The 25,787-nt window shown below is 34.2% G+C and overlaps 1 protein-coding gene across 1 annotated transcript in view; it reads left to right on the forward strand.

Moving 5' to 3' along the window:
* Nucleotides 1–25,787, forward strand: part of RTTN (rotatin) — a 79,940-nt gene that overhangs the window by 27,555 nt on the left and 26,598 nt on the right. Inside the window, 15 exon segments of the mRNA XM_058804595.1 lie at nucleotides 18–106; nucleotides 2,239–2,356; nucleotides 2,623–2,750; nucleotides 3,889–3,926; nucleotides 4,258–4,446; nucleotides 5,145–5,384; nucleotides 6,770–6,914; nucleotides 7,713–7,867; nucleotides 9,123–9,342; nucleotides 10,996–11,124; nucleotides 12,377–12,484; nucleotides 13,123–13,281; nucleotides 14,646–14,717; nucleotides 18,113–18,305; nucleotides 20,999–21,081. Of these exon segments, the coding sequence (XP_058660578.1) occupies nucleotides 18–106; nucleotides 2,239–2,356; nucleotides 2,623–2,750; nucleotides 3,889–3,926; nucleotides 4,258–4,446; nucleotides 5,145–5,384; nucleotides 6,770–6,914; nucleotides 7,713–7,867; nucleotides 9,123–9,342; nucleotides 10,996–11,124; nucleotides 12,377–12,484; nucleotides 13,123–13,281; nucleotides 14,646–14,717; nucleotides 18,113–18,305; nucleotides 20,999–21,081 (2,066 nt within the window).

Genomic DNA, 25,787 nt, shown 5'->3' on the forward strand with positions numbered 1-25,787 from the left:
TTTTGCATTTCCTACAGATACCAAAATGCATGGCATTCTGAAAAAGTTAGGTGTGATAGAAAAGCTATTGGCCTACCTTAATGAGTGTGTACACGTGGATGGCAAGGTAAAAGTATTTATTGTTAGAGGTTCTTGTGCAAGCATTGCACAGTGTGACAGCAACAGAGTCTGCCTTTTTCTAGACCTGCAACACTGGTCTTTGTGCATTAATGCTGCACTGAATACAAGTGGTTAATAACAAGTATAATTAAAATGTGTATTTTGTTCTAGTTTTGATAATGCTAAGATTCTCTTAGTGGGAGAAGATTGGTTTCCCTACCTGTGAGAAAGCATATCCAGAGAATTGTGTACGGTGAGGTTCTGGAATGTACCAGAACTTCCCTGAAAGCTTTCTCAGTAGAGTCTTACTAAGCTTTCTTAACAAAAGAAGGTTAATGACCATTAAAAAGCAAAATGTTAGGTATAATTGTCTCTAAACTTAAATTCTGAAGCAAATTATAATTAAAAATGAAATGTAATTGCATGATGTCCTATTGTAAACAATTCAGATTAAATTTCAGGTATAAATAAGTTTCTGACCAATAGAAGATCACTTCACCAGGGAGGGTCTCTTGGTGTAGATGATGGAGCTTTCTGTTTTCGTAATATATGGGTAATCTGATGCTTGATTTTTATTTTTTTTTCTGGAATTCATTCTTTGAAATCCTTTCATGCAAGCACATTTAAACTATAGTAGGTGCTCAATGTGTAACTTCAGTGGATAAAGTTTTTTGGCTTCTTGCATAGTATAGTTACTGCATTCATGCAGTTAAAACCTGGAGGTTTTTTAAGAAATCATGAGAATTTTTGTGTAGTAATGACTTTTTTTTCCAAAAGTGTTCTAGAGAAATGAGCTGCTTGATATTTAGTGGACTTCCTTTTTTTTTTTTGGTCAAACTAATGAAAATTACTTCTTCAGAAATAGCAGTTTCTTCCCCCAGATTATCAGTATCTAAGATTATCTCTATAGCATTAAAGAATATTTTGTCTAATTTATGATCTCTTGTATAGAAGTACTTCAGTAAACTACTCTAATACAGTTGAAGAAATTGAAATATTGGGTTCCTCAGGTTTCTGAATGTTGGGTTGGTGGTTTTTTTTAATGTCAGTTTTATTGTACCTTCTTTAGAGAGAGAAAGTAATGCAACTGTTGTTTTGGTTTGGGTAGTGAGTAGATATTGCTCAATAATAAAGAAGGACAAGCATGGGAAATATATTGCCCTGAGCAGATTCTTCATAATCCAGTAAGGGTCTAGGGTGAACTTTATAAAGGGCTAAAAATAGTATTTAAAAGTTTAATTTAATCCAGGAAGGCTCAGGCAACAACTCTCTAGGGCCTGTGGCATTAGGACACTGTCCTGAGGGAATCTAGTCCAGATCCTTGGTTCTCCCCTTGAATGATTTTTTTAAAATTTAATCATAAAATCAACATCAAAGAAAAATAAAAAAAAAATCTTACCAGTTCTTAGAAAAGTGGCCATTGAGGAAGGAAAATAAAAGAAGTAGTAGAAATAAAAATCAGCATCTAAATAAGGCTTTATATATAACTGTGCAAAAGATATTTTTTCCATACTAAATAATTAGGGGCTTTCATTCATGTGGAATGAAAATAAAATGTATTTGTTGATGCTGTTTGCAAAACAAATTTTAAAGACAGAAGCTTATAGGCAAAGTAATGATACTGTGAAAGAAATACTCTCTTCTCATTCTTAGGAGCTCTGACTTTGGTTGTATTTTTGGCCGTTGTTAGTACTTTAACTTTTAGGAAACTGCTTTCCATTCTTAGGATCTGACAAACTGGGACCCAGAAAATTAGTGTGATATAATAAAATATTTGCATTTGTTTTAAATGAATAAACTTAGATGGTTGTAAATACTTGGTGTTTTTTTAAATCCTTCAACTTACATATATACTTCTTAAAATTGTGTAATTTGAAAGCAAATGTTATAATTCTATTATGAAGCCAGCGACCAATAAAATTACTATCAATTAATAATAAAATGAATCAACAAGTAAATATTTTTTTAAGAATATGAGATTGTCATCTAGCTGAAGTGTGCTTGTCTAAGGAAGTTCTAGGCTTCTCTTTCATAAATGATGGAATATATTGCTTAATAGTGGGACAGTCTGTGTTAATTGTATCATTATAAATTATACTGATAGTTGTATTTATTCAGTCTTTTTCTCTGTTCCTGTAGCTTATGGAATCCTTAGTAGTACCATGTCTGATACTCCTACGCAAAATTGTGTGTGCTGACCCCGCTGTTCGCCTGTCCCTAGCACAGCAACCTTCTCTACTGCTTTTGCTGTTCAGAGGTGAGAATTGTGTTTCCACTGTAATACCCCTGTCAAAAGATGGTTAGATACCTTCTTAAATACCTTCTTAAGAACTTTGGATCACTTCATGGTATCAGATTCTGATATTTAAAACAGAAATAACTGTGTGCTAGTTTTCCCATATTGTGGCATGTGTTGAAAGTGTTGGCAGGAAACTGTGGAAAGCAGTTACTTTTAACTAGTGTTCTTCTATGTATTAGTAGTTATCAGTTTTTTCTAACATGTTTTTAAATTTCTTTATTCAGTTTCCCTGATACTCCAAAGTGATCGTGCTGTTTTAATTGAAGCTGCAGTATTGCTTTGTCTTCTGTTGTTTGATGAAGTAGCAAGAACAGAAACATGGTATGAAAATCCACTTATTTAATAGCATATTGTCTAGACAAATTTTAAGTTTTTAATAGAAATAAATTTTTATATATCTGCAGACAAGTTATGCCCCAAATTTTTATAGATACAAAATTGCATACTTATAGTCCAGATTGTTTCAATAACTGAGTTACATGCTCTGGAGGCTTACATGGCATATTTTTGCACTCTGTGTCACAGACATCTTTTGAGAAAAATCCTTTCTTTAGGATTTTTCCCATTTCTGAGAAGCTGTGTCCTCAGCAACAAAATGTAAACAATGGTTATCTGCTGCTGTGGAGTGCAACAGGTGGATTCATGATTGGTCTGGCGTGAATGTTTGAATTTACTGACCACTCGCAGCAGAGCTGTTGCTTTCTGCCTGCACACAGAACTTTGTTATTCATTCCTTCCTTTTCTATTCTTAGCTTAACAAGTTTCTGAGAGCTTTTCTCTCTATTCCTATTAGCATAGTAATAGTGTAATATATAGCATAAAATAATAAATCAAGCCTTCTGAACATAAGGTCAACATTCTCGCCTCTCTCTTCATCCTGAAAAACCCTTGCAAGCCCTGTAACATTTTGAATACCTTAGTGTTAATTTTATTTTTCAAAAAACCTTGATTGGTCTGTAATCCATCTTTTCCATGAATGGATACTACACAAATCAAATATCTAGCTGTAGACATGGTTTTTTAACTTAATTAGAATTCTTCTATTTACTTTTGCTTTTAACTCTCGCAGTTGTCTTTAAAGCAACAGACCTCAGCTTACAGTATTTTATCATTTAAAAGCTCCATGTGTGTGCAAAAATGTGCTTTTAGAATTCACATATGTGAAATATACTGAAAATACTTTTAATGTGTGGTTTTTCTCTAACAGAAAAAAGGAAACAAGTATGTGGAGTTTTTAATGTACAGTACATCTTCAATAAGTATTCCATATGTGTGTGATTTAAGAAATATCTTAATATTGGATAATTATGAAGAAATACTGTTTATTAATACAAATTATTCACCAATGGGTTACTTAAAGATTTGGCTAAAGAGAGAAATAAGGAAATAACGTGTGTAGAACGAGGAGAAAATAAAATCTTAAAATAGAGCATAATAATTATAACTTAATCTCTTGCAGGGCTGATGGCATAACCAGTAATAATACTGAGGCACCTGCCTTCAGTTTACCTGTTGCTGTTGTTAGAAGGTAAGTGTGGGTGCTGGCCGGGTAGTTGGGTCATTGGTTTTGATTGTTTTACAGTTAACTGCCAATTTCCATTTGCTGTCCTTCTTGAAGTATGGAAGTGGTAGAATGAAGGGAAGCCTTGATCAAAGCATTTTTATGATGATGAAATCAGTGTTTTTAAATAGGGAATTTTTTTCTCCATGTCTTTGTTCTCTGTAAAGGAGTTTCAAAAACTTTATTTGCAAACTTACAAGCTGATCATAATAGAGCATTTAATTTAAAAATGAGCAAACAAATAAATTCTCACCAACCACTTTCAAAAAAATTGTTATTGTTATTTGTGTATTTTTAGGTACCATCTCCCAGTCAGGATCACTGCTCATCATGTAGTAAGCCCTAATACTGTCGTGGTGCCATTGTCTCCTGAGTGCTTGTCTATGAAACCTGTGGCAGATATGCTTAAGATGGCTTGGAATCTGTCATGGTACCATGGCATTGAAAATCTACTGCAGCTGGTAAATTATGAGAAGGAAACAGAAACGTGAGACATTTTATCTTTCATTTTAAGTCCCAATATATCTCAATTAAATTAGTGTTTCATGAAGTTTAAATAGCTTTTCAACTTCAAACAGCAGTTCAAGCTGTTACTTGTTTGAGAATGCTGTCATTTAAATGTAAAGGATCACATCCCAAGAGGATGAAGGTATGTTGTCACAGCTAATGTTTTACATAAATTGCATTTTTACATGAAGTCTGGAACTTGATCTAACTTTTATTGATAGTCAGGCTAATTCCAAACAATTTTAAATGAGCTCTGTGGCTGTTTTTCTTTATAGTCATTAGTGTTTCTTAGGGAACTGACATGTTTTTCCTACTATGTAGACCCCCAGCTATAAAGTTCCATGACTTTCTCTTGGTTTTTTTGAAGGTTTAGATTTTAAATAAATATTCTTCTTAATGGTAGTATTAAGAATTAGTATTTAGGTGTCATTTTTCCAAAGAACTCAAAACAGCTCATGATTTACATGCCATGGCGTTGTTTTTGGTTTTGTTTTAATTTTTTGTTTGATTTGGTTTTTTTTAAGGATTAGCCAAGAAAGAACTGGCTAACAAAAATGATGTTTTAAGTCAATTTCTGTTTTATCTTCTCAGTTAAGCAGGAAGGGGAAGAAGTCAGCGCTCTCTGAAACAGTTTGTAAAGATACTGTCTGTTAATAATTTTTCTCTATGCCATTTCAGATTTTTAGACTCGCTAAAACTTTCCTCAGAAGACATTCTTATATTGAAAATAACTCACACAAACTATGGACTGCAGGATTGTCTTAGTTTGATCATTCAGGCAGCATCCCACAGGGATGTTAGAACTGCTCTCACTAGGCTTAGCTTCTATGTCCTGAATGACAGACTTGCATTAAAATGCAGTTCTGGGCCTTGTGGAGCCGCTTTGAAAAGCTTTGTTTGGCAGAAGGCAATGAACAGGTAAGCTATTGACTACAATAATCTGTTAAAGGTTGTTAAACTAAAATGCTAACATTTGTACTTTTTGGATTTTAAATTTAGGGAATTGGTTGTCAATGCATCTCTGATTCTGATATATATACATATCTATATATATATACACACACACATCTATCTACCTATCTATTATATATCTATATATTTGTATGTTATATATCCATGTCTGGGCTGACAGGAACCTTAGGCAGGTCAACAAGGGGAAGTGCAGAGTCCTGCACCTGGGGAAGAGCAAGCCCATGCCTCTGGGGTGAACCAAGCTGGAAAGCAAACTTGCAGACAAGGGCCTGGGGGTCCTGTGGGACATCAAGGTGAAAATGAACCAGCAGTTTGGTTTGCAGTAAAAAAGGCAAATGTTATCCTAGGCTGCTTTAGGGGCAGTGTTATCAGCAAGTTGAGGCAGGTGATCCTTCTGTTCCATTCAGCACTGGTCTGGAGCTCTGGGTATTTTGGACGTGCCAGTATAAGAGAGAATCATGTGGAGCACACATAGTGGAGAGAGTCCAATGAAGAACCATAAAGATGATGGAAGACTGGAATATCTTTCCTTTGAGTAAAGGATGAGAGGACTAGGACTGATAAATGTGGAGGAAAGAATACTCAGAGTAAGGATCTTATCAATGTGTACAAGACCGAGAGGAGAAGCTGGGGCCAGACTCTTTCCAGTGATGTCCAGTGAGAGAAGGAATGGCCACAAACTGAAACACAAGAGAATTCCTGTGAATGTCAGGAAGCACTTTTTTACTGTGAAGGTGACCAAACACAGTCACAGGTTGCCCACAGAGCATCTCTATTCTTGGAGTTACTCAAAAGATTCCTGGACACTGTCCTGAGCAGCCAGCTGCATGTGTCCCTTCGTAAGCAGGGTGGCATGAACAGGTGACCTCTGCAAGTCCCTTGCAATCTCAAAGATTATGTGATCTTGCAATTTATATAAACAAAGCCATTTAAAATTCTATATTTCAAATAAGGGCTACTTGAAATGCATAGGTAAACGTTGCTATTATTCTCAAATGCTAATATTTAATAGATAATTAACTTTTTATTTCCTATGTGACCCTGCTCAGATTCTCCACAGTTTACTAAACAGAATTCCATTATTAACATTTGTAAATAGATTTAAAATTTGCATAACTATTTTGCATAACAATAAAAACATTAACAGTATATTGTATATATTTGTGTATCATGGGCCAATACTGTGCCATATTTGCTATATATGTAATATACGTATTTACTCCATATAATTTAACATTTGCAGTTATAATTTAACTCCAGTCCTATTAGCCTGAGATTTTAAATGATCTTTTATAAAGGTGCAAGTATGAAAGCTTTTATTTGTATTGCAGGTTTCTACAAGTGCTTCCAGCTTCAGTGGAGGATGAAAAGCTTTTGGTAGATGTCCTAAGATTTTTAAACAAATTGCTTAGAGAGCAGAAATCAAATCTGGAGTCAGACCATCTAAAGTGGATCTTGAAATCATTGCTTAAAAATGTAAGAATGGGGTTGTGTATATACTTGTATGATTTGATTGACCACAGAATTGTACTTGCACACACGTGTGCATTCCTGCAGAGCTGCATGAGGGTGCGCTTAGCTACCCAGCTATGAATGTATTACCTCTGTAACATGGAAGAGCATCCATTGTCTTACAAAGGGTGTACTGTGTTAAATACACTCTGCATGCACTTGCATTTTCCCATTTGCAAATACAGTCTTAGCGTTTGTGGAAAAATGCTTGTAGACTTAATTTCAATTACTTATAAGACTACAGGTACTTCAATTTATATTGCTACCTTGGAAATCTATAAATTGTTTTAAGTATGACCCATTCAATACATTAATATAAAACCTTAAAGCCATTTGATATGAAGTCTTTCAAGCAGCTAAGAAGTCCAAAATGCAGCCTGAACTAATTTTGTTACTATGTTTTCTGTTTTTTTGTGATCTGTTTTTTATTGCTGGCTGTTGCTGTATTACTTTTGAGTTTTCTTTCATCCTTCATAATACACTGTCTTCTTAATGCCAGGATATTTGAAAGGCCTTAGCAGTAGATTCTTTTATGGCATTTAGTAGATTCAAGATTCAAGTTAGTAGTAGGATTATAGGAATTATAGGAATTTTTCACTGAATTTTTGCAGTTGCTTCTTATTTAAGTAATCATGGAATTTCTGGTTTATAATGTGTGTGATTTGCAAGTTCTCAACAGAAAAAAATTTGCTATAATGAAGGCATTAAAAGAGGATTTAAACAATGCATTATGTGACTGTATTTTTTATTCTTTTCTTTTAGCAGCCAAAATCCCTTATGGGCCTTCTGGTGCGACCAGAATCCCAAGTGCAGGATGAAATGGATGAAACACAGGCTGCTGTCAGGCAGCGACTGGATAAAGAACTCATTCGTCTTTGTAACCTCTTGTTAGTTTGTTCCATGTCTGTGACTGACAGGTACAGTGCAAATGGACCTGCCTCTGTCATTTTGACCAGGCATCATAGCACCTATTGCTGCTGAATTTTGGTCACAATTTGAATGTTGTTACATCATGGCCCAATTGCTCTGAACCATGAATATACACTCTAGAAATTAGAATCAACATTGGGATATTCCTTTTGACTGTAAAATCAGGAAATTAACCAGGAAATTTGAAAGAGAATGTGCTAGTGGTCACTTAGCAAATGGATAATTAAATTGATTGCATGGAGGAGATGGGCTATTTCACTGCTGCGAATTTGCATGAGCAAATGATGACTTCATTGATTTTGTAGCATGTATTTATAGCAAAGTAAAGCATTGAAATATTTGAAATAGCAATAAATGCTTATTTTCATTGAACTCCTTTTTGGCCTATTTGCAACAGCTACTTTTAGCATGAAGCTCCAACCTTTTTCTGTCAATTGAGCAAATACAGAAATTTAAATTATTTTTTCTTCAAATTTCTCATAAAAATTTTCCCACACGAAATCTCTCCATCCAAATGTATCTTAAGAGCTAATAAAATTTCACTTTAAGATAATATTTAATTGTTTAGTGTCACAATATACCTCTGTATATATTGTGAAAATATTTTCAAAATGATATCTTTTTCATTATTTCCACTTGGTTGGTTTTTCTAAAAGCTTTGACAGTGGGAAAAAGGCATATTATAGAAATCCGTGCTAGTTATGTATCTCACACTCCTGTTTGTTTTTTTTTTTAATGTACTTAATTGTAGATTTATTGTTTTTTACAGGAAATGTTTTAAACTTGTCTCTTGAATCAGAATGAACATAAGTGTAACAGACCATACATTTGAGAGTTAGACTTGATAATCCTTGTTGGTCTCTTCCAATTTAGAATATTCAAGACACTGTGTGATTCTGGAACTACTGGGTTTTGCAGCTCTTCTCAATGTGTCATCCATTGTCCTCAAGCTCTTGCTCTTTGTTTACCATGTTCCTTAATAATGAGTTATATATCATTTGTCTTTTTTAGTTAAGCTACTTCATTGTAATCAGATGCAATGTTTTCAGAACCAAGGAAAAGCTAGAAATGTGAAATTTGATTTCATATTACTCTTTACATAATGTAATATTAAGTAATTGAGATGCTGAGCCTCACAGGCTAACAGTAAGAAGAATCAGGCATTGGCCTTTTTCAAAATGATTCTTTGTAGCAGCTTCATATTGATGGTTCATCTGTTTTGTTTTTTTACAATTAAACCAGAGAGAGCTTGGAACTTGCTGGCTCATTCAGAACAGAGCTGGCTCTGAAACTGCTTCAGTGCTTAAGGCTAACAGATGCACCACATTTTTATGGACTCCCATCACTGGAGAGAACATTACAAGGAATGGTTCATGTTACTGCGCTTCCAGGCTGGAGTACCTATTCTGCTGCAGTTGATCCTGTCACAATTTGTAAGAAATATTTAACAGGTCTTCTTGAGGTGAGTAGCTTATGCTCTTACTTAGCTTTTGGTTTGAATGCTGGTAAAAAATTGTATAATTACTGATACTATGCTTTTTACAGTGTACTTTTAGTGAATGTTGTCAGTAGCAATAGGTGTGGGAAAGGTGGTTTTTCCTGCTAAGTAAATAGGAATGATATGGAGACTAGATTGAGTGATGTGTGTCTGTAGTTGTGAAGATTGGTTGTATTACATGTGCTTTCATCATTGGTTTAAGAGGTAATACAAAGTGACTGTAGTTTTAAGCAAGATAAAAAATACATGTGGTGTTTTTAATAACTGAAACTCCAAGAGGAAAAATCCAAGATAACTTCCCCCAGGCAAAATCCACATATGAAAGGTGGTCTGGGAGAAGATTAGATTGTTGGGTAGGTTGTTAACACAGAAAAAGCCAAAAAGAGGTAATTGAAGCTGCTGCAGTTGTTTGAAAGACAGAATTTCATTCTTATTTTCAGTGTTCTTCTGTTTTCCAAGTGCATTGATGTGTTAGACAGTTAGCTTTTGCTCCTAAAACAATGTCTTTGAAAACTCCAGTCTTCTGAAAAGGAAAAGCATAATGCTGTCTTTCTGTTTAACAGAATTAACATATTCAGTAGTACACTTTTTAAAGCTTTTAGTTCAAATACCAATGCATCTGATGAAGAAAAGATAAAGTGTTTTAGGGGCCTTAACTTGCCAAGGTTTCTTGAGTAGAAGGAAATAAACATTTTAGACCTGTTTGATTAGATGAGATCTGTCATTTGAAGTGTAGACTAAAAATGGCACTAAGGTTATAGATGTTGTCATGCAAATGAAAGAATATTACTGGAACAATTAATAATAAGTATTATGGCATGCAATGAACTTGTGTGTGTAAGCTCTCGTTCAGAAGAATTAGGCAGCTTTATTTGGCCTAAATATGAAAGTAATTGTGGGTTTCTTTTGGAGAAGAATGGAGAAAGTGGGTATTAAAAAAAACTTATGTAGGCTGGGATACTGAAAGGAAGAACAAGAGCAAAAATGCAGAGGTTTAAATCACTGTGTTTTTGTGGAGAAAAATAAATCTAGAAGTGTATCTTCTAAGGTGATTATTTTTTTAAAAAGTATTTTGGGGCATATTTTGTTGAAAGCAGTATGCCTTTTAATATGTATGGTTACTTATTTGGTCAGACTGTTTATTTTTTGTTAGGATCCACTGACCTTTATTTCTATTTATTAGCATTTGATATAGAAAACTGATAAATTTCTTCAAATCACAATGAAGTATATAAATGACACTTTCTCTTCAACACTGAATTTTGAAATGAAAGTTTATTTTTAATTCCAAACATAGCAAAAGAAAACCTGGGTACAATAAATGAACTGTCAGTTCCTTGAAAAGAAACTTTCAGGTTTCTATTCAACTTAGAGCTTACTGTTAAACTTGACTATATTTTTCATTTGAATAAATCAAAAACAGTTGTTCAGAAGTTTAAATGTATAGGAACCCATGACATGACCGAATGACTCAAAAATAAAGAAATTCTTACAATTCAACTAGAAATCTATCAACTTTCATAAGTTTAAATTATGATTTAGTGTGTAAGACAGTTTGTACTCTGTTTGTGTGCTTTTTACAGTAAAGCTCTTATGAACTTGTTCCCCCACTCTTAGGTCATCTCATCATTTTATGTTGAGTGGGGGGGAAATGCCATGTCCTTCATGGGAAAAGGTGTGACAAAAAGCACAGTCCTTTGCTTGCTTCACTTGTCTCACGAAATGATGGCTCAAGCCAAGGATATGGTGAGTGCATTCCAGTTGTCCTTATCACTGGTGAGGGCTATGCACAGAGATTTTAACTGCTGAAGTTCAAAGATAATTTTCTGTCATGGTTTAGGAATGGTCCTCTCCAACTGAGAGTTTAGTCCTGCTAAAACCAGACCAACTCTTCCTTCCCTTTCAACTAGACAAAAGACAAAAAAACCCCACATTGATCTCATTTGGTCTATAGTCTTAGATAAATGTACAGGATAGACTATAGTATACAAAATGAAATTGGTTTGTAAATAATTCCGTGGATTTTGAAAGGCTTTTTATCAGAATAAGTGTCATTTCCTTTTTATAAAAAAATGAAGCATTGGGATTTTCTATAGGATGAATAAATTTAGAAATTTATAACATCATTATTTCTTCAGCCTCACTGACAACAGGCTTTCTAACCCATGTTTAAACATTTATGTACATAGGATTTTCACAATTTGTGTGTGTATATATATGAAAGAATATGTACATACATAGAAAAAGGATTGCCAGATAAAAGGAGCTATCATTATATACTAGCAAAATTCATATTGTGCTTTGTGTTCATGTACAGGTTTGAGGGCTAGATTTGTCAGTTTAGTAGGATAGCCTTTATCATGAAGGAGTTGAAGCAAATTCAACAATTAAGTATTATTTTAAAGAATTAAAATCCAGTCTTCCTAATATCTGTGATAGCCACAAATGAAAACCTTTATGATCAAGCACGCTTGTAACTAGAAATTGCAGTAGACCTGCTTCTCATATTCCAGGTGTCTCTTTCTTCAGCTCTCTACTCCTTTTTCAAGATACTAGGTAGTGGAAGAGTTTATTAAAATTGGGAGGGGACAGAGCTTTAAGTACACTGTAGGGAGACAGCAGGCTCCAAAGACTTCGATCATAAATGCATAGATAAAGGTGTGGACTTGATTTTTTTAGTATCATTGCTAGCATAATGATAAATTTTATTTTCTTGTGTTTCTAAGTCATACTCTGTGTTTATGGCAATTTTACTGTTGAGACTGTACTAATAATTTTTAGTCTCAAAGAAATTTTAAAACCTGGCTGTTGTTTACAGTCATGTGATTTAGTGTCAAATCCTTATGGAAAGACAAATACAAAATTATCCTTCCTCTGTGCAATTAGAGTTACATCAAGCTGTTTTAGTAGTTGTTGGTAGTTCACACTGTTAGTAGACTGGTATGGATTGAAAGATTTATAAAACAATTTCTTAATTTGTTTTCTGTTTGCTAATCAGGACTGGATATCTCTTTGGTCATTGCCGTATGATAGTGGTGAAGAACAAGTTGTGTCTCATCTAGGTCTGGCGTGGCTGGTTCCTTTATGGGTAGATAGAGATCCTGAGGTTTGTTACTGTGATATTAACTTCATATCTTATTTTGACCCTTAAACATTAGAAAATTTTTGATTAATTAATGTATTTAATAGTAGAACTGCTGTTCTGAATTATTTAAAATGTTACTAACTCTATCCTAAATAGCAGTAATAATACAGTAGGGAGAGTGTTTCCATATAAACATCATCTAAGAAATCCTTCCTTATATCTTGTGTCTTGTGCTTTCATTAGTCACTCACTATCATGATTCATTGGCAGTTTTCCTTGTCATTGCTGTAACTTAGCTGCAAAGCAGAAGCATTTACATGATCTAAAAATTCAGAGCAAATGTATTTAATGGAATCTGTTAAATTGTGAGTTTGCTAAATGGACTTATTTTCAAGTGGTAAAATATGAAGAATATTAAAGACTATCTTGCTTAGTTATGAATACTTAAAAATAATTTTGTTTATTCACTTTGCGAATAAACACAAAGTGAATTTAGTTGTGATTGTGAGTAGAGAGCAAGAGAAATATAGGAAAAGAGGTTGTTACTTTTGAAATTGTTCCCTTAAGCTCCAGATTGAGTTGATACAACTTAATAATAAAAAAAAGTATTGCTAATTACTCTAAGAAATACCACTTTCTGTTGTGCTTGTATGTACTAGGTCAGATTTACAGCACTTGGAATAGGATCAGCTCTTACATCTCTTGAAATGGGATGTGTTGCCTTAGCAGAAAGCTGCCAGAATATTTCAGGAGGCCTGTGGGGAACGGTGATAAACATCCTTCTGGATCAATCTGAATGTAGCATGGTTCGCAGGGAGGTATGTTTCTTGTGTCCTTCTGCTGTTGTAGATTGTCAGTTTGTAGATTTTGATTATGGAGAAAAAAGATTTTTTTATTTTTTATTGTATATATCTATTATCTGACGCTGCACAGCATCTGCTGCTTTGTAAGTTAAACACTACCTGATTAATGTTTATATAAATGTTTAGCTGCTTATTTAGGAATTACATAAGAAGGAGCAAATACAGATTACTTATTTCAAAACAGAAATGTCATAAACAATACAAGTGAACTCATAAAAACTTCTAAAGCTTACTCAGTAAGATAAATAAGTTGCTAAAGCATAACTAATCTGCCTGATTTTAATTGCTGCTTTGTAACATTTATGAATGCTTTGGTACAAACTCATCACCTGATCTGCAGTAAATATGTGTTCATTGCAGACATGAAATATCTAATTTATCTAGGCACTAAGGTTTACAGGTGAGAACTGAAGGTCTGTACTATGGTAGAACTACACATAGCATTGCATATTGATGAATTTAAGATCTGTACATTTTATTTGTGATTTTTTACAGCTCTAGTTGTAAAGTTTTCCTTCTGTTCTAATCAATAAGAAATAAAAGCTCTGACACTTGGTGACTTGTTTTTTTCCCAGCTCTACTGCTTAACTAATTTTATTTTCCAAAGTAATATTTGAAATTGTCTCAAAATGCCTTTGATAATATGTCCTTTCTTATTTTATTTAACTCCAAATTGTTGTCTCTTAATGATATTCTCTTAAAATTCACATCATTGACAAAAGATTGACAAGATGTAAGAAAAGGAATTTCAGTCCATACACAGACATGTGAAGTGTGTGTAATATAAATTAGAAAAACAAACATGCTGTGTATTTATAAAAAGGAAAATATATCAAACATGTCTCTGTCCTAATGGGTTCACCACATTGTCCCAATTATTTTTTATTAATTAAAAACCCCAAAACATAAGGACAATGTAGTGACTAATTATAAACAATTATCTAGGTTTTTCTGTTCAGGAATTTTTGCCCTAGTACTTGTAATGCTTGTTCTGTAAAATTGACTGTGCTGGAACAGTGATGAAAGTATTTTATAAATAAATTTGTTTCCTTGTGGTTTCCATCCCATCTTTTCCTTGTCGTTTTTTATACCAGCCTGCTCTTGGGCCATGCTCTAATGACATCTCTTGTAAGAGAAGTTTGAGGGCTTTGAAGTTATATCCTTCTAATTATTTTTTCCCAGCATGAACATGAGAATTCTGTGTATTTCAACATATATCTGACGCAGTGGAATAATATGTAGACAGTACTCTTCAATCTGATGTGGCTTTTTGAACTGTGATGGCTAGATGGCAATATTGATGCTTTAATTTCTTTCAGGCTGCTTTTATTCTACAAAATCTGCTTGTGATTCCAATCCCTACAGAAGACATGAAAGATTGCATTTGGCAAGTGAGTGACTATTAAATTGGATAACAAAAGTCGTGGTGTTGCAGAGAGATGTCATTCAATATGAAAAGTTGTGTCAGAATACCTGTATAATATGAACTTTAAAAATTACATGTCTAAGATTACATTTTGGAAAGAGAAATAAATGAATAGACAAACTTCTCTCAAACTTTCAGCAAGCTCAATAAAACAACCAGATTTAGATTACATATATGTTGCATTTCATGAATGTAGTATCTTTGGGTTGCTAGGACACTTGCTTATTTATATGGTATATTGTTAATGTTTTAGGATAGTAATTGCTAATTTATTTTACTCACACTTGAAATGCAGGTAAAACATGATTTGAGGTGCATGAGGAAGAGGAAATTCTGTTAATGTGATGTTTATGAAATGTTTTGGCAGAAACATGAAGCAGTTTGTCACTTAGGTCAATTTAAATGCTTCTTGAAGACAACCACTTTCTCAAAGCAAAGGGAACTCTAGACTGGGTTTGCTCAGGGCTGTTTCCAGTTGGATTTTGAGTTTCTCCAAGAATGGAGACTCCACAGTCTCTCTGGACAACTTGTTCTCATGTTTGGCTACCCTCAGATAGAGAGTTTTTTTCCTTAGGTTGAAATAGAATTTCCTTTATTTTAGTTTTTGCTCAATGCCTTTTCTTCTGTCACTGGATACCAGTGAGAGGAGTCTATCTCTCTACCTTCTCTTATCAGATATTTTTTAAATTGATAACATGCCCTGGAGACTTTTACAGTTCTGTTCTTGAGTCAGTCATCTTATTTTACTCTCAGCAAGTCTGGTTCATTGTACATCAGGATATTTAGGATATTAGCTTGCAATTTTTAAATTTTTTTGTGACCTTCATATCTATTTTTAATGTCTGTCTTGTTCCTTTCAGTGTTTGAGATTACCTATATGGGAACAGTGTATATTAGTTTTTGAAGAAATTTGCAGACGCAGCAATATTATTTTTAATCTGTTCCTTTCTGCAAAAGATCAAGTTAGTGCTGAAAGGTATTCCAGCTGTTTTACTAGGATAAGTTATCTATGATTCAGCTGCACCCAAAATTGATTATGCTATTTCTTGGAGTCGAATTGTACAGAATGTCTCATCTTTTCTTTACATGTAGTCATAAAAGAAGATGTGGAAGCAATTTTACAAATCTGGCCCTTGTTTCAGTCTTACTACTTCTAATTTATCAATATAAATAGTACTTGTCTAAATTCATAATAGTAGGGGATAACAAGAGGGCAGCCATTGTAGCTTGTCAATATAGACTCTATTAAAAGTTGTTTTTTAGCCTTTTATAAAAAAATTCAATTACTATGGTGAGGTGACAAAAATTGAATCCAGTTGCACAATTCTGGATGAATTCCAGTGCAATTAAGAGAAGCTTTGAGTCAATGTGATTCTTATTAAGAACTACGTTTAATGGAAATTGCTCATCACTTAAAAAGCATTCATGCTGAAAGATGTTATCAAACAACACTTCATGGTTACTGGTAAATTAAAACTGTTCAAAAGAAAAACAACAATTAAAACTGTAACATACCACCAGAATAAAATTTTATATTTCAGAGTAACTTTTTTCCTTTGTACTGAACGTGATTTGTCTGTTTCCTTTAGAGCCAGGAAGAAAAGGAGAGCTATTAAATGGATCTTGGTGAATAGTAGGAATACAGTGCTATAGCCAAATTAGAACATTACTATTTTATTCCTTAGGCATATAGGACTGGAAAAAAAAAGTAGAAATAGAGTTTGCGGGCCAGTATCTTCATGAGAATGTCTCTAGTGTTACTTTTGTCTAGTTGATCTGCTTTATAATATTTCATTTTGCTATGTTACTTGAAAAATTTCCTACGCTGCTCTTTAGTCATGAGTCAAGCCAGCCTGTGTAAAGCAGTGTAAGAGTGCAGCCGACTGTGTTGTATAAAGATTGCTGAAGTCAGAGCACTCTGTCAATGTAATTGATGAGTAACTCAAGGCCCCCCCATTGTACAGTAAAGTATCTGGCATGGTTTTTGAAACTGGCAATGACAATCCTGGGCAGTAAAATTTGGACTCAATTTCTCAGCATTTCCTAAGTTTGCACTTGTCATAGTCAATACAGTCTAAGTCTGTTGCTGACAGTGTATGAGTAGAGTTTTATAATTCATCATAAATAGTTTACTTGAAATGCTGCATTCTGCCTCAAACTGTTCATCATATCTCATTCTCCACTAGCTGATGTAAAAGGCAAGGAGTGAAAGTAGTTTTTGTATTACAGAAACCAAACAGAATGAGAGTAACGATCTAAAATTTTGGTGATAGCTTATCTTGTAATACAAAATAGTATTACTGCTTCTACTGTATCTGGTTTTTGATTTCATTTTTTTTTATTGGGAAATAAACTTGTATCCCGCGTAAATGAAGGGTTTGAGGGAGAGTTCATTGAGGATAAATAGTGTTTTTAAGTTACTTATTTTCGGTTGATCCAGCTCTGCTCTCTCCTGACTGCCAAAGGAAGTTTCTAATTAGCACTGAAAGTTTTTCTTTCCATAATTTTAACTAATTTATTTTTGAACTACTGCAGGATGCCCTCTAAAACTGCCTTTCTCAATGTAATAGATTTGAATTTTTGAGTTCTTCTGCCTTCTTTGCATTTCTAATTTTCATGGTCAGTCTAAACCAGATTATGTGTAGCTTAATAAAACTTTTTGGGTTTTGTGTTAACATGGAAAACTCTGAAGAAATGTTTAACAAAGGTAGCCAACCTAAGCTGTTTATTTGAAATATGACTACAATCCATTATCTTAAGGTATAAATTCACTGCTCTAGCAAGTTTTCCTTGATGTCAGTATTTAAAAAGAAATAATTGAAAACCATACTTCAAAGAGAATTGGTTTTGGTTATGTCTTGTTTTCTACAGTATCTTTTTTCACAGAAGATTGACATAGCTAGATGTAGTATAATGACGGTATACTTTAGGGCAGGAGGACTTTTTCAGGATATTTAGTCTTATCTAAGTGTTGTTTTTGCCTAAGGAAAACTTTTTCATTGCTTAGTACCTGTAAGTAGAAATAAATGAGACATGAAAATCGTAAAGTCTGGTACGTTTACTGTCTTGATGCCACTCATTTACAGCTTTTCATGAGTTCTTACTTAACTGTTAGCACACTTATCAGGACACTAATAACTGTTTGATTTTGCAAAGTCATGACAGCTTTTGTAAAATATAATGATTCAGCTCAACGTTAAAATCTTAATTTCATTTTTGGAATTTATTAGTTACAGCCTGTAAACCAGTGTACACACATATACACAGCATTAGCCCTAGTTAGGGTGGGTTTTTCTGACAGTTCATTCTATATAAAACATTTCTTTAAAGTAATGATGTCTGTGAATTTAATGTCTTCAGGGTCCTTGTGTGCATGATGAAGAATCTGGCCTCTCTCAGACAGGAGTACCTGCCCTTAAAGCCCTTTTGTATCACTGCCAGTTCTATGAACATGTGAATCAGATGGTGAAACACTGTTACCTGGGATGTTACATGTTCGATTTGAATTCTTACAAGGAAGACAAGCTCAGCATAGAAAAAGGTGGTGTAACTGGTAAGTGATGTTGATGTCATCTTCTGGTGCTTGAAGCCTACTTAGAGTGTTGTTTTGAGTAACTTACCTCCAATAATTCTGTTCCCCTCTATATAAGAGGGGAACATAATGTATATAAACCCTGTACTTAAATGTGTTGTGAAGTCAAAAGATTGCTGTGAGGATTTAAGTAGATAAGTCTCTAATTTAACATAGCTCAGAAAAGGTTCTGGGCTGTTATTTACATCTTCAGAAAGTTGAAAATGGAAAAGACGTAATTGGTTCTGCAATAAATTTTCTTGCAAAATATTGGGGATAAAATACTTTTAACAATTTCCACTTTATGACATCCAGTCAATTTTCATACAAGGAAAATTTGGGAAAAATAAATAGATTAACTTTACTTAGATTCCTGTTTCTTCATGTGTTCAGCTTCAAAGTTACATGAGTAGGAATGGACTCTAATAATCTGCATTCTAAGACATTCAGATATATAATTTAATTCCTAGACTGATGAAATGTAATACTCAGATTGGGGTATTATTTGTATGTTTTTAACCTGTATTCCCTTGGAATATCTCAGCTCTAACTTTTATATTTACTAACAATTTATTGAACAATATTTCTAAGGCTCACTGTGGTGCATTGTGGAGACACATTTCCTTGTCCAAATATATCTGATGATTGTAACTTTAGAAAGCTAGGGGATTTTTCAGAGATCAATTAGTAAAAGCTGTCACAGGGCAGAAAATTAATGAGTGGGTTTTTTTCCTTTACTTACCTATTTATGTGGGCCTAAGTTTCCATATTTCCATCTTTTAAGGCTGCTGATTTAAATAGTTCTTTTTAAGTCTGTGTCATGAGTGAAGAGGGAGCTGCAGACAAAGTTGTTTAGAGAAGCCCTGCCACTGAGTCCCAAGGTGCAGGAAGGACCCCTTTGCTCTTTAAATGTCTTCTTAGAGAGGAACCTGTCTGCAGCTGGATTCAAACCTAGACCCAGACTTTTTCAGTGGTTTAAATCTAAGGAATTGTAGAGATGTGTTTCAGCCTTTGTCTGACTTTATGTTGTGAGATTAAGGGTTGCAAACCAGATATATTTATAAAAAAATGAATGACTTACTATGATAAATAACTAGACAAAAAGATGGTAATCGGAATTATTTACTACGCAGTATAGAAGGTAAAACTGCTAGTGTAGTATAATGTACTATATGAAAGGAATTATGTTAAAGCAACTATATTAAAGCTGGCAAAAAAGAAACAATTATTAATAAGAGATTGATGTTACCCATGAGAGTTTAAAGTGATTGACTGTCAGTCATATGTCTCAGGCCACCTTAGGATTTTTAGATAAGAAGTGGCAGACATGATAAAGTATCCTTCAACTCTCTGCCAGGGTGTTTAACTTTTGGGGTTGATGAGTCAGGCTGGTTTAGTATAATTCAACACCGAAAGCAGCATGACACGTCCTCTCAGTTCACCACTTAGAGCTTTGCAAATTAAAGTATTGTTTGAGTTGTTTTGCACATTCCAGGCTGAGCATCCTGCTGGATTCTGCATTTGATAAAGCTGTTCCAGAGGCATGAACAGAAGAGAAATGTTACTTCCCCAGCTAAGTTATGACTTTATGACAGACCCAAGGAAAAGGAGCATTCTTAGTTAACTAACTGAGAGAAATACCTTACCAGTACACAAAATTCCAGCCATAAAAATCCTCAATTTCTTCAGTGTCTGCTTTATTTTATCTATAAGTGTAATTTTTCAATCCAACCCATTTTGCTGCTCCCATGGTTCTCTAATATGTGCCTTTTGGTAGTTCTGTGAGCTCCTGCAATGTTGTATCTAATAGTAACTGAAAATGTAGAATGGTACAACTTTTCAGTGAGCAATTGAGATACATTTTATTCAGAGATTGCAAAGCAAAGCCAGAAAATACAGTATTTCAGGAATAGGAAATAATATTTTTGTTTCTTTAGAAAGGGGAAAACAGGACCTAAAGCTTATTAGGTTTTTCCCTATGTAATTTTCTCATATTTTTTAGGAATGTATAAAAGTCATCTTCAATGTAATGTTAAAAATAAGATCATTAGTTCAGTATAGTAATTACTGAGGATATATATAGGACATCTACTTTTGTAAGTTTGCACTCACAAACGGCGTAGTCTAACTTTATTCCTTGCTATTTTCTTTTCTAAATATATGACAGCTTCAAAAGTATTACTGACAGGTTTGTGCTGTAACATTTTTGGCACTTTTTATTCTGAAACAGATTGACATAGTAATTCTGCCTTTGTTGTATTTATGAATATGGGTCCTCTTGAAACGAGTTCTCTTAAAATGCGAATTTGAAGTTTTTTGAAGAGAAGGATATCAGTTTATTATGTGTTCTTTGAGACCCTAGTATAGTGCTTCAATACTTTTGTACTCTTGTGTTTTAACTGAAATGAAACTAAAATGTTTAAAATGACTGAAGGCTATGCAACTGCAGTTTGAGTGAAGTGTATTTTTTTCTAGACTACTTTGTTTCACTGAAAATCTTTTATTTCTATTTATTCAGGTAATTTGATTTGTAAGATTTCATAGATACAATGTGTGAAAACTTGTGTTCTGAGATCTTCAGAAGGATAGCTGTGCTTGGCAATTTTTTCACTGAAACAGTCCTTTAAAAAGCTTGTTACAGTAATTTTGATTCTTTTTTTTTTTTTGCCCTACAGATTTTGATGATTCTCTCAATCTTTGGAAGGCTCCACCTAGTCAGAGAAAATCTTCACATTCTCACTCAACATCTGAAACTATGGTAACTTGCAGAGTAATTATTAATTTTAAATATAAAGTTGTTTGTGGACTGCTGTCAAGAAAATTAGCGCTCTTAAAATTGTTAAAAAAAAACTCTGGCAAAACTCAAAACCTGAACTCAATCAGAAATTAGCTGTGAAATTAAGTTGAAATTTACTCCAATGTAGCTTTAATATGCTGCAAAAACCCTTTTGTGATTCTTAACCTGAGCAAAAATAAATAAGGCAGCTTGCCTTGACTAGCTAAATGCATAAGGCTGTATTGAATTCTGTAGCTTCCCACAACAAGGCATATTCTCTAGAGATTACTGTGTAATTGGCTTTATTGACAAAATGCAGTTGTCTCCATTTCTGGTTGTCACTTCTGTTGCTTTTATCCAAATTGTCTGTTCAGAGTGAACCTGTGTTTACACAACACGGCTACAGAACTGGATCAATCAAAGCCACATAAATACATTGGGTATTCTGGGCCATAATAAACCCTGGATTCTGAAAATGCTTTTGTAGAAGTTAAAAGTGGCACAAGTGCTTGCAGTCATGGGAAACAGAAAGCAGGTGGCTGCTTAAAAAATTGTTTCTGACTATGGCAATGAAAAGCTGTACACATGTGCCATCTTTGATGGCAAATGCAGGAGGCAAAATTGAAAGACATTCTTTCAGTTCCAGAGTAGATTTGTAATATTAGTTCAGGCTGTGGAGAAAGCTTTTGTAACACTCATTAGTTACCTGATAAAAATAATGTATTTTTCAAAGATTGCAGAATAGATCCAAGAAAACTGACATGTTGCACTGAACGTTAAACTTCAGTTTCATATTCAAAATTAATTTAATTTATGAATGACCATCTGATATATTACTGAATCCAGAATATCATTGTTTAGAAATTTCTTTTCTCTTAAACAGATGCATGTGTGGATTTGACAAAGGCTGATAAATCACAAGATCCTATATTTTTTTCTTGACAAAAATTTCTCTGCCTAATTTTGCTGTGAAACATAGTAAAAATAAAAACTAAAAAACTAGTATTAAAATTTTGTCTCAAAAGTATTACACAAGTATAATTTCCGTGTTCTTGTGATTCTCTGTTATAAATTTATTCCTGTCTAGTACTGATAATGCTATCTTCCATGTTTTTAATAATTGAGGAAAAAGTGCACTTTAGTTGTAAACTTATTTCTCATTTTAAGAAATTTTATTAATCAATTTTATTTTCATTAATGAAGAACAACAACCCCCCAGCCCCTTAGGGTCATTTTATAAACAAATATTCAAATTTGAAGATCAAAACTAAAATAAATGAAAGTGCATGTAAATCAGGAAGTATATGCAATCATGATTGCTCCTTAAAAACTATTTACATAAGAATCTCAGATTTTTTAAAAGCAGTTGTTCCTAGATCACTTTTTACTGAATAAATTGAGTGCCACTTACTTAGAGGAGTGAAAGTTGACCAAATTTCATCTTGTTTTGTTCACATTACTTGAAGACAAAGTTAAACTGCAGCAATTTTTATCAGGGTTTGGTGTCTAATGTACTTAAAATTGTGCTTGAGTTTTTATGAAGAATTGGAAAAGTTCATAGCGTTAAATTTCTTAAGCTTCAGTAGTTAAAAAAACAAAAAAAAAATTTGGAATCTATTAGATCAAATTAATGTATCATATGTTTTATATGTAAAGTGGCAACATAGTTTACGCAAAGACTTTAGCTCTACTATTCCATTCACCAGACACACAAGTAATTATTAACAGTGGAAGGTACAGTGTAGTACTAAGCTACACTAATTTATATCAGTCTTCCAACGATATAAGCTGGGGACGGTGTGGCTGGACAGTGCTCAGGTGGAAAGGGACCTGGGGGTGCTGGTTGACAGTCGGCTGAACATGAGCCAGCAGTGTGCCCAGGTGGCCAAGAAGGCCAATGCCATCCTGGCCAGTATCAGGAATGGTGTGGCCAGCAGGAGCAGGGAGGTCATTCTTCCTCTGTACTCGGCACTGGTGAGGCCTCACCTGGAGTATTGGTCCAGTTCTGGGCCCCTCACTTTAGGAGGGACGTTGAGCTGCTTGAGCGTGTCCAAAGGAGAGCAACGAGGCTGGTGAGGGGCTTGGAGCACAAGCCGTATGAAGAACGACTGAGGGAGCTGGGGTTGTTCAGCCTGGAGAAAAGGAGACTCAGGGGTGACCTCATCACTCTCTGCAACGTCCTGAAGGGTGGCTGTGGTGAGCTGGGGGTCAGCCTCTTTCTCCGGGCGATAACAGATAGAACAAGAGGACACAGTCTCAAGCTGTGTCAAGGGAGATGCAAGTTAGAATTAAGAAGGAGGTATTTTACAGAAAGAGTGATCAGATACTGGAATCATCTACCCAGGGAGGTGGTAGAGTCACCATCCCTCGAAGAGTTTAAAAAAAGACTGGATGTGGCACTTGCTGCCATGATCTAGTTGAATTGTTAGAACATGGGTTGGACTTGATGATCTTAAAGGTCTCTTCCAGCCTAGAATTTCTGTGATTCTGTGATTCTGTGACTTCATACTTGCTAAGATAAGGCTCTTACAGCTAACCATGTGAGTTTTATAGAAGTTTGTGTTTTGTTTTGTTTTTCTTCTTTCCCTGACATGTACGAAGATTCTTAGTCCCACTAAGACTTTGATTGTCATTTCTGGAAGTTAGTTTAATTTCCCTTTGTCCTTCAGTCCTTCATGGGCATTTTTAGCAGCTGTAAACTTCATTTAGTTTTTTTTATTTACTGAATTTCTTACCTTTAAAAAATGGCAGTACTGACAAGACGTGTTGAAAATTTCCAAGCCGCAAGATGTAGAGGTCTGATGTTCCAATGCCACTATTAATTAGGAGAAAAAAGGTGGATGAGCGTAACTTTGATGGAGGCTGATTGTAAACTCTATTTCAGAGAGCAGTTAGCTAAGTGTGTATCTAGTGAAATTAAGAAATACTCCTGAAAACTTGTCCTGAAATCTCAAGCATTTGTAATTTACTCCTACATAACTTCAAACTTTTGGGTCACAGTTTGGCCCATTTTCTGTTTCGATGTACGAATAAAGAAATATGTTTATGAAGTCATTACAAAAAAAAGTTTGTAGAAGTTTATTGTTTTATGTTGGATGTTGATGGTGCCGGGAAGATACAGTTATTCCAAGGCCACCAGATGGCGTGCTTTCCCCATCACAGATGGAAAAGAATCTGCAGGTCTCGCTGAAGGGTCAAAATGTGTTTTAGGGTGTGTGGCACAGATTTGATGAAAACACCCAGAAATACTTGAGAAAAAGCAATCAAACCAAGTAGATTGTTTCTATTGAAAACTCTTCTCTCCTATTTAAATAACATTAAAAATTTGATCTAGATATGTCCATATTGTTTCCTATTCCTGACATTCTATTAGATTTCATGTAGCCAGTTCTTTATTTGAGCTGTCTGCTATCATGAGCTGATTTCACATAGAGCCACATGACCGTAACTGAAAGTTGCAGCTAAATTACTTTTTGGCTTTATCTTTTTTCCTCCATCCCCAATTATTTTTTCCAAGTTTGCAGAAATAAAATTGTTAAAATTAAAAAGAGAGTTAGAAATTTTACAGAAACCATAAGTAAAGTTTTGTTTGTTTTATAGAGTAAAGAATTGTCATGTAGGGATGAAAAAATCAATGTTTTGGTGTAATAGAAAAGACAGCAGAACTGGATTGTCTGTACTGTGTTAACTCACATGCACTGTATTTTTTATCTTTAATATCCCAGTGGATTACAGATTTTTGTCAAATTTATCTTTATTTTTCTGTGAACTGGAATGTGGATACTGCAAAAAGCCTATCATTCTGAGATTATTAATAATCTTGGTCTTTTATGGAATAAATAGTTTAAATGTTAACTCAGGTTATCATTAGAGAAGACAAATTCTTACTCTTGTTTTAACCAACATGTTTGGTTTGTGTTTGATAGATATGGTAAGAGATCACCCATTTGCATGGAATTCCCGACTTGCTTTACATTGCATAAATATGCGAGGGCTGTTCTGTGTCCAGGATATCTTAGCAAAATGAGCAGTTAGTTAAAAACTTGAGCTAAAAATGATGTGGGTTAAAGATCTACAGACATCTCTCAGACAGCTTTAAGTCATGGCCATTCTTTCCTATGAAATCATCTTTGCTATTTTCTATAAAAATGTGTGCTTTATTTTCTGGAACTGTGGTTACCAGAGTGTTATACAGTTAAATGATTTAAACCTTTGAAAAGGGAACTGAATAGAATTAATCACTGCAAGCCTATTAAAGCAATGCCAGAGGGATTTTTGTACTAGAGGTTAAGAAAAGACTTTTTATTCCTATCTAGTAGATAAATGGCAAAACCCTCACATTTCTCCTGTGTTTCCACTCTGACAATTTTTGTATTCTTTTGAATTAGTTCTAATCTGCACTTGTCGTCTCCCTCTCCACATACACAGAACCTTTTCCCCTATTACATCCCCTTCCAAAGTTTCACTGTTCAGCAGCACAATGCTTCATTGCTCCCAGGAACAATATGGTAGCAGTAGTAAATATCCTTTACTAAATACTGTGTGCTAAACTTATAGTTCATCCTTATCAAAAGTGACTTAGACAAGTGGCAATATCTTTTTTTTTTTCCCTGGAAGGCGGAATAGTGTGGAAACAACTTCATTGTATTACTGTATATTTTCTGTTATGACAGAAAATTTTGGTGTTT

The sequence above is a fragment of the Ammospiza caudacuta genome, chromosome 1 (assembly GCF_027887145.1).
Source record: "Ammospiza caudacuta isolate bAmmCau1 chromosome 1, bAmmCau1.pri, whole genome shotgun sequence".
Lineage (NCBI taxonomy): Eukaryota > Metazoa > Chordata > Aves > Passeriformes > Passerellidae > Ammospiza > Ammospiza caudacuta.